This window comes from Eriocheir sinensis, chromosome 18 (assembly GCF_024679095.1).
Source record: "Eriocheir sinensis breed Jianghai 21 chromosome 18, ASM2467909v1, whole genome shotgun sequence".
NCBI lineage: Eukaryota > Metazoa > Arthropoda > Malacostraca > Decapoda > Varunidae > Eriocheir > Eriocheir sinensis.
In genome coordinates, this window is record NC_066526.1 from 13,790,778 (window position 1) to 13,802,411 (window position 11,634).

At 38.7% G+C, this 11,634-nt stretch overlaps 2 protein-coding genes across 4 annotated transcripts; one reads left to right on the top strand and one right to left on the bottom strand.

Moving 5' to 3' along the window:
* Positions 1-2,513: 2,513 nt before the first annotated feature.
* LOC127000342 (N-alpha-acetyltransferase 20-like) lies at positions 2,514-7,367 on the bottom strand. 3 transcript variants are annotated; one of them, XM_050863959.1, is made up of 6 exons: positions 7,346-7,367; positions 6,945-7,200; positions 6,228-6,357; positions 5,788-5,924; positions 5,187-5,284; positions 2,514-4,342 (listed from the first exon to the last, which is right to left on the bottom strand). In XM_050863959.1, exons 2-5 carry the CDS (start codon positions 7,111-7,113, stop codon positions 5,196-5,198), a joined length of 525 nt encoding a protein of 174 aa, XP_050719916.1. In that variant the 5' UTR covers positions 7,114-7,200; positions 7,346-7,367; the 3' UTR covers positions 2,514-4,342; positions 5,187-5,195. The 3 variants fall into 3 exon arrangements, with proteins under 3 accessions (XP_050719916.1, XP_050719917.1, XP_050719918.1); XM_050863960.1 differs by having other exon boundaries at positions 7,312-7,347; XM_050863961.1 differs by lacking the exons at positions 5,187-5,284; positions 7,346-7,367.
* A 285-nt stretch (positions 7,368-7,652) lies between these two features.
* On the top strand, positions 7,653-11,602 carry LOC127000341 (dual specificity protein phosphatase 23-like). Its single transcript, XM_050863958.1, has 3 exons — positions 7,653-8,071; positions 9,720-9,891; positions 11,003-11,602. The coding sequence occupies exons 1-3, from the start codon at positions 7,911-7,913 to the stop codon at positions 11,198-11,200; spliced, it is 531 nt and encodes a 176-aa protein (XP_050719915.1). The 5' UTR covers positions 7,653-7,910; the 3' UTR covers positions 11,201-11,602.
* Positions 11,603-11,634: the final 32 nt, after the last annotated feature.

Genomic DNA, 11,634 nt, shown 5'->3' on the forward strand with positions numbered 1-11,634 from the left:
AGGCTTTGTTTAGAGAAGAACATGCTCCCCATGCAGTATATATCCACTGCTACAACCATCGCCTCAACCTTGTGCTTGTTGAAAGTGTTAAGTCTGTGAAAAAAGCAGATAACTTTTTTTCCTTCATTCAGGAGTTGTACATGTTCATGTCGTCTCACACTGCACATGAATTATTTTTGCAAGAGCAACAGGAACAAGCAACAAGCAAGCAACCACAGACATTAAAGAAACTGAGTGACACAAGGTGGGCTTGTCAGTATATGGCCTGCAAAGTCATCCTAGATACCTTGCCATGTATCGTAAGTACATTAGACAAAATAGCTGAAACTCATTCTGGCAAACGAGCTCATGATGCTAGGTGCTTACTTGCAAGCCTCACATTTGATATTATTGTTTGTCTAGCAATGTTTACACATTTATTACAGAGAACTAAGCTTTTGTCAGACATGTTACAGTCACCCTCCCTTAACCTATCTGCTGCTGCAGATATGATAGACTCTGTTACGGAAGATCTGGCAAGTGAACGTCAAGAAGATACGTGGAAATCAATCTGGCAACGTGCTATCAATTTAGCTCATTCAGTAAGCATTGACACTGTCCCTCCTGCACCGAGAAGAGTTAGAAGAATACCTGATAGATTGAAGGAGAGTGTTGTGATGACGACAACTGGCCAGCAGGATGTGGTATCTCAAGAAGAGGAGTATCGTTCAAAATTGTTTTACCCTGTCTTGGACAGAATTTTAGCAGAACTTGCAACAAGATTTGATGAACCAAACAAGTCCCTCCTCAGAAGTATCTCTTGTTTGGAACCAAGCTCTCCACATTTTCTGGATTGTCAGAAACTTACAACTATGGCAGAACAGTTTGCAATTAATACAGAATATATAAGTGTAGAACTAAGACAAGCCAAAAGACTGGTTGACAGAAAGACATCCGAGAGTCAGGAGATACGGAGCATGGTTGCATTTTCTTCATTCTTGGCTCCATACAAGGAAGCATTCCCGATTTGTATCGGTTACTAAACATTGCACTGGTTATGCCTCCAACATCAGCCTCTTGTGAGAGGAGTTTTTCCTCACTCAGAATGATAAAAAATTATCTTAGAAGTACAGTCTGTGATACCAAACTTGATTCTCTTGGTGTAATTGCTATTCATCGCAAGAGGGCAAAAAAATTAAGTTTAGATCTCTTTTTGGACAGATTTGTGGGTAGACACAACAACAGAAAAATTCAGTTGTTTTAGACACTGATCTACGTCAGTACTCTGGCTATTTTGTATATGCTGTATGTTATAGTTACAGTAAGATTATGAAGGTAGGGATTTCATGAAATCACTAGTGAATTTAATGAAACAGATTTTTCATTTTGCTATGTTATGGAATGTAATTTAACTTAAACTAACATTACCTAACCTAACCTACCTTACCATAAACCAACATTACCTGTCCTAAACTAACTTTATTTATAAAACAATCCAATGTTATGTTACTCTCTCTGAGTCTCTCAGGCTGTGTAAGGCTAAGAAAGGTCAGGTTGTTTTAGTCAGGTTATGGTAAGGTTGGGTAGGGATGGTTAGGTTCGGTAAAGTTTAGATGTTAGGTTAGATTAGACTCCATAACATAGCAAAATGAAAAATCCGTTTCACAAATTCACTAGAGATTTCACGAAATCCCTAGCTTCACAATCTTACTGTAACATATAGTAATTGCTAAATTCAAGTGTAGATTGGCATGGAATTTCAATTAAACTGTGAAAAGTGGAAAATTATGTCTGAAGTAATTTTTTGTTTTTAAAACAGTTGAACTGTTGGAGGAATAAAAAACTTTTCTTAAAAAGGATTTTTTCAGCCCTGTTTATAATAAAGTTGTCATTAAAATTCACCTGCTTTTAAATGTTTTTTTCTGGTGCTTATAGGACTTCAATGTAGGTGAAAGGAGACAAAATTTTAAATAATCAGTGGAGTCTATCTTAGTTTACATAAGCCTTGGATACATTTATTTAAGGCTAAATTCATCCACAGCTTAGAATTCTGGCCAAAATAGCAGTATTTTTCTGGAATTGAAAATTTAAAAATCCCAGAAGAACGCTTCCCTGGACTAGTGTACCCCATTACTTCATGCCCCCCCTAAACAGATCACTGCCCCCCTGTCTGCCCCCCCAATCAGACCCCCCTAGTTTCGCCACTGCTCATAATGCCCTTCCTGTAGGCAACCCCAAGTTTTGACTGAGGGCCTAAGTGGATTGTCTGACATGGCTAACGAGCCCCACCTACCCGGGTTTGAAGTCAAGAGTTGTCCCTCTCCCAGGTGGATTGTTTACCATGGCTATGACCCTCACCTGCACAGACTGGATTGATGAAGTGACAGAAAATAAAAGGATGCTGCAGAGGGGTGAAGATGAAGATGAAAGGGTATGAAAAAGGAGGAGAAAGCTGAAAGTAAATGTAAGCAAAATGAAGTTAATGGTATTTGCATGAGCAAGAGTGACAAAAGTGGCAAAAACATCACCAGCAGTACCAATAAAAGCTTTATTATTTTTTTTATGTAACTGATGCTCTTATCATGCTGCTGTAGTTAACAACACAGTATTGTATCCAGCCTGAACAATCTCAATGAAAATTACACACACCTGGAAGCCATATTGCTCTCCATCCACAGAGTATTAAGCAGTGTACTCAGGCTGCAGCACAACTATAGCTTTGCCCTCATTAATGACAGGTCCATTCAACCAAGTCATCTATACAGCCAATTGTACACACATGTAGAAACCTCATCATACAAAACATGGCGTGAAGTCACAACTCAGACATGAACAAACCAGGCCATCATATACTTGATCTACTTCCTTCAACAGTTCCATTAGAAAAAAAATAATGTTCAGTTAAAAGGAGTAAACTCTATTGATGAAATGTTCAAAAAATAATATGCATGAGAGTTTGAGGCGAGTGCTGTAGTAAGGACATAACAATCACCGCCGCCAAACCACAGTTGCCAGCACTTTGCATTTCTGGACGGTTTCCTATTTCTCAGTGTCATGTGTTCCCTCCTGCAAATATTTATAAAATCTAGAAAGCAGCAGAAAAATAGTTGGTTCCAAAACTATTTACAGATCAATGTTCACCAATCTTTGAGTCTGCACTTCTTGTTTGTAAAAAATGTCACTTGTGCTTTTCCTACGGCACCTGTCTCACTTACTTCACCATATTGCTGAAGTAAGAAATAAATACATCAAAGAGCTGACATAAAAGCCTGTACATGTCACCAAAATAAACAAGTCTTACAGCCTCCACACACAGGCAGCTCTTCTTGTGTTGTGCTGCTGAAATGGCCATGCAAAGTGAAGCTCATGTATCAATACCATCATCTGTTTCTTAATTATCCGGTTTGATGTTCAATGACTGTCCTCCAATATTTTTATCAGTTGCTTCTTTCACATTAACACCAGAAGCAGCCAGGTCCTCCTCCACACATTTTCTTCATGTCTTCTTTGTAATTTAAGAATTCTTTTTTATAAGAACACATGGAAGCTGAGTCAAGGAGTTTGGTTCACAGTAATGTAAGCAATAGGTATAAGTATGAAGGAGTTTTTTTTTTTTTTTTTTTTTTTTTTTTTTTTACATTATGTTCTTTCAAACAATGATTCAATCTTATCCTCAGAGCATAATTATAGACATGGTCGGTCAAGGTGTTTTGTTGTTTGGTTCATGTCAATGTAAGTAAAATGTGTTCAGTATGAAACGCAAGATTTTTCAATAGTGTTTTAATTAACATTAATTTCTTCTAAACAATGAAAAATAATGAACCTTTTTTATTCATTGGAATATATATATATATATATATATATATATATATATATATATATATATATATATATATATATATATATATATATATATATATATATATATATATATATATATATATATATATGGTAAGTTGAGCTGTTTTGTTGTTTGGCTCATGTTAAATGTAAGTAAATGTGTTAAGTATGAAATAAACAGGAATTTTTAATATCATGTTCCTCCAAAAACACCAAATTGAAACGCATAAGAAGCAAAAAGAAACTGTCATACTCTAAGCAATGAGAAGGTGCCAAGGGCAATTCTACAACTGTCTGGCATAGAGGACGCAGAAATAAAGAACCAAACTTCAGTACAGACATGAGGAAACAAACAAACAGAAAGCTGAACTCACTGAAAGATTATTCCTTAAACAATGAAGAGAAGCTGGTGGCACAAAAGGCACCTGTACCTATGTCTATTCTATGTCCTCGGGTCTGACAGGATGTGCGAGTGGGATGACCGACTTCTGCTGGGTGTCACGGGATAACGCCTTCCTCATGTCTGCCAGGGAGAGAAAACATTGTGCTCGGGATTTGTTTCAAGTAAAAAAATAAAATAAAAAATAAAATAAGTAAAAAAACATCCTTTGACATAATACTGTAGAACCTCTGTTAAAGGAACCTTGGATATAATGAACTTATAGATATAATGAGTGTTCCCTTCAATTAGTTCATCAAGTGTGTGGTTTAATATATAAGTTAATGATTTCTTGATTTCCTTACCAGTTTCAAAGGAACATGAGTACATTAGTCATGGGATATTTGATTTATCTGTAGATGACATTAAGATTAAGTGAGTGATTAATGAATTCTTTTAATACACTTATCTTCAAACTGTAAACTTGTTTTTAGAAGACAAACTCCAGCCAGTGTAACCCATAAAGAAAACAAATAAATTATGATGATGAGAGAAATTATTACAGTTGCTTCTGGTTCATACATTTTAGAATTAAAAGCAATTTCCATTAGATTATTTGGTAAAGGAAGTTAAGTTCTGAAGCAAGCAATTATATTATTACCACTGTTATCAGTACAATTATTGTTGTATGAGTAAGGTAAGTAATGCTCTCAACACAAACCCTTACTTATATTTTCATTAAGCAATTTTGAAAACCTATTAGTTTTTATTCATTATTTTTCACAGTTAGGAAGATAGTCCAGGAACTAAACAAAAAAGGTAAAAGAGAAGAAGCTGCCTAAAAATAAATAATCTGAAATGAGGGAATGATTTAAAAACAAAAGAAAATAATAATAATGACGGAAAAAAATGCCCATAAAAATTAAATAATTAGCATTTAATTTCAGTTATTCAAATTTATGTTATTCATGCCATAGATGCTATTCACCTAACGGGCTTAAGCATAAAGCTCCTCGGGCCTGATGGGATTCTTCAAGGGAATCACTGACTTTTTTTCAACATCTTGGCTCAGCGCCTTTCTCATGTCTGTAAACAGTTACACTTCTAACACAGTTATAATACTTGCCTTGAGGGAAAATAGGTTAACCTCATGATAAAATAAGAAGGTAAACACTGATAAACCTTGCCTTGAGGGAAGAAAGTTACCTTCTTGATAAAATTTGAAGCTTTAATCACTGAAAAAAAAGAGGTTAATGGAAACATTCTCAAATCTTAAGGATAGCAAAGACATTTTTGTGCAAGTTGGCAGATGAATAAGATTATCAAGGCATATTGAGAGAGAGATTAAAGATTTTTCAGTGTTGGTAGACTGTTTTGGCATTTGAAAAATTTCCTAAACTTATCTTGGTAGTTAAAATATTTCCTAACCTTGGTAGTTATGAGTCAAAAAAATTCTTAACCTTTCCAAGTCAAGTTAACTTTACACAGAAATGGCAAACTAACACTAAAGTAGAAAGACCCAAAAACAATAAAGAAAACAAGAGTGACAGGATTCCAAACTTGAAGAAGAATACACCACAGGACCTCACCGTATGCATCTTCATCCGGCGCTCCCGAATAATACTGCAAGACGGTTCGGTACACTATGTAGCCGAGTTTCTTGTACATGGTGATGGCGACAACATTGCTGACTCGAACAAACAGGTCCACAAAGTAACACCGTTTCCTGCAAGTGATGAGGAGGAACCAAACTGTTTTGTACTGATGTAAGACACAAGTTAAGTAGCAGAAAAAATAAAACATTACACATTATAATGAGAGAGAGAGAGAGAGAGAGAGAGAGAGAGAGAGACTCATAAACTGAGAGTTGAAAGAAAAAAAAACTAGATGAAGATACTGAACAAAAGAAGTAAGGATGATGATCATGATAAAAAGGAGAAAGAAGAGGAAGAGATGAGAAGAAAAAGAAAAAGGAAAAAAAAAATAAGGATAAGAGGAGGAGGAGGAGGAGGAGGCCACATTTACATACTTTTCAGAGATGTCTTCCAGGATGGCCATGAGCTGCTTGGCCAGGCCGAGGCGTCGGTACTCAGGGGCCACTGTCAGGGCCGTCACGTGGCCGTGCCAGTTCTCTCCGTGGCCCTCAGCCTTGCCCATGACTGGACAGAACCACAAACACACTTTCATTACTAACATATCCTCAGTAAATGCAATTCTTCAGCATACTCCTTATACTGGCATATATTTTTATCTTAACATCATATTAAATTTTGTGCATTATGTACCTATTTGGCTAACAATCCTCCATTAGCTATTTATTTCTTTAATGGTTACTGATAGTGATTTATTTAAGTCTATGTATCTTTATATTATTATTATTTTTATTATCTATTATGTTATAATTATAATATTGATAATGATAATAATAATATTATCATTATTATTATTATTATTAACTGTGGAGAGCCACTGTACCTCCAAGAGACAATATTTTACCTTCATATTAAAGTCAAGGGAAAAGACTCTACTACCAATTGCTTTACGTCTGTTAGAGTGGAGAAGAACACTATCCACTACTTTATAACATGACTTGTATGACACAGTATATATATGATGTGCCACTTAAACTAGTTAAGTAGAGCAACATGAGAGATCTTGGTAAGTGAATTATTCTAAATGGGGTAATGATGCAGGTATGTAGTGATTTTTCATAATTACCTATTGTCATCGTTATTAGAGTACTCACTGTATCCCATGATGACTCCACTGGATGACTCGGCCACCTGGAAGTACTCGGGCCAGTGAGCCAAGTACTGCAGGTAGAAAGACAGGCCGTACGTCTCCGTGAGGGGGTCCAGGTTGACGTTGTTGAAGTGGAACATGTCCTCACACAGGAACGGCCGCAAGGTGGTCATGATGGAGGAATTTATCTCTCTCTTTCTCTCTCTGATGTCTCTCCCCCCAGCCTCCGCCCTCTCAACACTTCTTCAGGAAGTTTCCACCTGAAAGGAGATGCAAACTCTCTATTATATTGAAGAAATACAACATGACAGCAACACAGATAAGCCAGGGTCATCTAAACACACGGCAAGGCCTTGGATGTGTAAAAATACCCGAGGAGACGAAGACTGTCACCACGCCACCCACCTTTGTTTTGACGACTACGAGCTTAACACGAAATCTAACACCTAACTTAGCAACAAATACATTGTTCCAACAGTTTTCAATGTTAAATAAGAAAATAAAAGTCTTGGAGCTTATTTAAAGAACTGGTGATAGTTGTTTCAGCGCCAAGTGGAGGTTAAAATCATGGTAAGGAGATATGCAGGATCGATGTGTCTTTAATTAGATATATTTTGCTGTGCTTTCTTAGGCTGTATTATAATTTTGGGACCTGCAGAATTGTGGAGTGTGACCCAGCAGGTGAATATATAAATAACCAACAAGCTAACAAACAAACTAACAAGCAACGGTAACTAAGCGACCACAACAAACAATCACAGTATTCACGTAATTTTGCGGTTCACTCGTCTGGTCGAAGCCCCCTAAAACATTGAAGAAGAAGAAGACTGAAGAAAAGGAAGTCGAAAAAAAGAAGAACCTGCACTAACTAGATCCTAAAACACTGAATAAGAAGTCCATGATGAAACTGCTGCCAATGGTGGTCCTCCTTTGCCGCCGTGACGAGGTGTAGAGACTCGAGTTTCTCAGCATGGGCAGCAGGACGGACAGGAGGGCCAGGACAAGGAGGAAGGAGGGGCAGGAGGAGGAGTACGAGTATGTCTGTCCTCCGTGGAACTTCTCGTGGGTGGTGCCGCAAGAAATCTGTGGCTCGGCCTGGCCGGAGAGTGTGGCCAACATTGACTTCCTCAGGTAATGGCTACAGTTGCTGACAGTTAATAATACCAGTAGTAACTAGTGAGAAAAAATCAAACTTCACCTACTAACTTCTTGAGCTTTTCTTTAGTGTCTTGTAATCCTCATGTAACAGCTAGTTACTGACAAGGAAAATGTGGTATTATTCTAGTGTTTGCCCATACTCACCCCTCGCAACCAAAATTGGCTAGGGGGCCATTGAGACTTCAGGGAATGCGGTGGTAAACATGAAATGCATCGCAAATGCATAGTTTTTGAGTTATGGGGGGTTGAAAAATACCCTATATGTAGGGAGATTCCTTACAATTACTTAGATGTAGGGAAATTTCATACATTCCGGGGTGTTTTTACAACGTACGGAAACCACACAATTTCACTCACTCTCCACACCAAAGGGGGTTCGAGGGGGGCGTAGCCCCCTGTTACAGTGCTAAGCTCATAATGAAGCATCTAAACATTAAGTAATTTACGTCATAGGAATCTTGCAACCATCGTATATGACTATGCATTCACCTACTGGTAGCACATACGAACGCGTGAAGCAGGTTTGGTATCACGTACGAACGCTTGAAGCAGGTTCGAACGCAGGTTATTTGTGTTCAATGTCCCTCAGTTAGCTGTTAGGTCGTAAAGTTCGATTGGGGTACTTTAAGAGTGGGGGGGTCCAGGGGGGTCGAGGGGGGAAAAGCCCCCCGTTAGCAGGTCGTAAAGTTTGGTTGGAGTAGTTTAAATATGCTCCCCCACCCAAATACCCCGACTTCCCGCGGGTCCCCCAAGATCGTTTGGGGAAGGGGATTAATTCGGCTTCTTCTTTACTTTTAAGTACTTCCGCCTTCATATTATGGTTGAGGGACATGTATTTTTTTTTTTTTTTTTTTTTTTTTTTTAACTATGATATATGGAGGCGTATTATCGTATTCTGGAGGCGCGGAGTCAATATCCACAATCACCTTGTATACTGGGAATACGAACCCGTGAAGCAGATTCTAAATGCGGTCAGTAAGGATTCACGTGTTCAAACAGCTCGGGCAGGAGGTTCGAGAGCCTTCATTTGCTCTAGAACCCGCAGTACTGTTTAAGGCGCGGCGTTGGAAGGGTCACGGCTAGCCGGTGGTTTTACTTGTGTCAGTGATAATCAATGAAGATACACTGTGTTTGGTGCCACGGACTCTACTTGGAGGACAGAAACCTTGCGATGAGGTGACAACCTACTAGAGAGGGCATGAGTGTGGTGTAGGTGGTTTATATGAGCGCAGATGGCCCCCGGCGCCACGCAAGATGGTGAGGTGAGCATCATTTGGTGGGTTCACTACGCTTCTCTCCCAAAACAAGCTTGGGGATCCAGTGAGTGAGTGGTTTCCGTTTGGGAAATTCTAAATTCATCGCAAACGCTCATTTTAGTGGTGGTGGGAGGAAAAAATCCCTAACTGTAGGGAGTTTCCCTAGATCTAGGGAGTTTTTATCCCCCCCCCCACTAAAAAAATACGCGATTGCAACGGATTTCGTGTCCCACACCCGAAACCCTGTGTTCCCACCAGGTCCCCAGGCTTGTATGGGGGAGTATGGGCAAACACTAGAATTTTACCGAAAATGTTTTAACCTTTCTATAAACTTACAACCTGAACTTTTCTTTGCCACATGCCAGGAGTGAGGGCGTGGGCGTGGTGGTGAGCCTGAGCAGTGAGCGGCGGCCACACCGGTCTGCCGCTGACAGTATGGAGTGTCACCTCATCCCTGTGGAGGAGTTTGAGGATCCCACCATGAAACAGATCACTCAGTTCATTGACATCTGTGATCAGGCGCGGCAGGCAAAGAAAGTGTGTGTGTATGTGTGCAAAAATGTTAATAATAATAATTATAATACCTATTGATAGTAATAATAATGATACGTATATCGTTGAATGAGATTATCAGGAGTGCAATAAAAATATCCAATAGATGGGAGTAGCTCAACAAAACTTGTTAGGATCAGATGGTGTTCTGCATTTAAATCAGAATAGAAAAAAGTAATTTATTTAAGAATGAAGTACAGGAAATCCCCTATATTTAAAAGATGAAGGTCTGCAAAATTCGATAAAAGAAAAAAAAATAATAGACACCTCGGTTCCACGAAAGACATGTTCATATTACTGAAAAGTACAGATATACCATGCAGCACTGTATCGCGATTTCACCTATCGGCCGGTCAACACGTCAACAGCCAACACCACACCTCAGCAGTGCATAGTGTCAAAAGAGTCATGTCCATCCCAGTCCTTCATCACTTTCACTTAGCGTTACTTTTTGACTTCAGTTTGATCCTTCGAACATCGGAATCCTTTATCGCGTGAGGAAACGGCGTGAAATGGAGGTTGGGGGGGGGGAGTTGAGTGGTGTTGTACTTGGCACGTGTTGGGCTGTTTGGGACTGGTTTTTACACTGCAGCTTAAAAACTGGGGAAGTGTAGCATTAGCAATGGTAATGATTTGGTGGAGTGTATGATTGTTAGGGATTATAATAATATATTTACAGCAAAAAGGGAACAAGGAAATTTTAATTAATTTTAATTATTTTTCTTTGTATGTTTTGTATATTTAGTAGTGAATTTTTTATATTAATTTATTTTTTTTTTTTTTTTTTTTTTTTTTTTTTTTTTTTTTTTTTTTTTTTTCCTTTTTTTTTTAATGCTACCTATTTCGATATTCGAAAACGAAAACGGAAAATCGGAAAAATGAAAATTTTTTATTTAGTATATCCTAAATCCTGTACTTATGAAGTGAACATTGAGTAAGAAATTACATGTTTTGAGTCATTAGAATGGTGGGAATATCATGTTTGAGAGCTTTATAATGCTAGGATGTTATATGTTTAAGACTTTTACAATGGTGGGACTGGGACTGGTTATACATGTTAGTCCTCGCTGTAATCACACACCTACACCTCCCTCAGGGTGTGTGTGTACACTGCCGCATGGGCCGTGGAAGAACTGGTGTCATGTTGGCGTGTTACCTCATGAAGTTCTACTCACAGCCACCTGACGCTGCCATGCGCAACGTAAGGCTCATGAGGCCAGGCAGTGTGGAGACTAGGGAGCAGGAGCGAGCTGTCAGGAAATTCCATGACTACCTCCACTGGGGTCATGAATAAATGAGGCAGCTTGTGGTGAAGTCTTCAGTGCACAGCTGTGGTGACCCTGGAGTAACAATTCAAGCCTTGCTGCTACCAGCTGACAATTTTCAACCATCACCTAGTGACTGAAGATCACCTATGTGCTGTAGATCAACCCAAAGTTCATTGACCTCTATCATGTAGTGCAAACCAGCTTGTCTAAATCAGGAAAATGTATTACAGCAACAAAAAATATCTAGGACAAATGATCAGCACTCTATATGGAAGTCTACCATGCTATGGGTCCTGCAAATAAAATAAAAAATAAGGTCCATTGCAATCTGTAGTGAAGACATAAAGAACACTGAGCTTTCCTCACATCAAAAGTTGTCCTCATCCTGTTAATAACTCATACCACTAATGTAACAGAATTCCACCTTCCTCTCTCTTTCTCTCTCCTCCTCCCCCCCCAC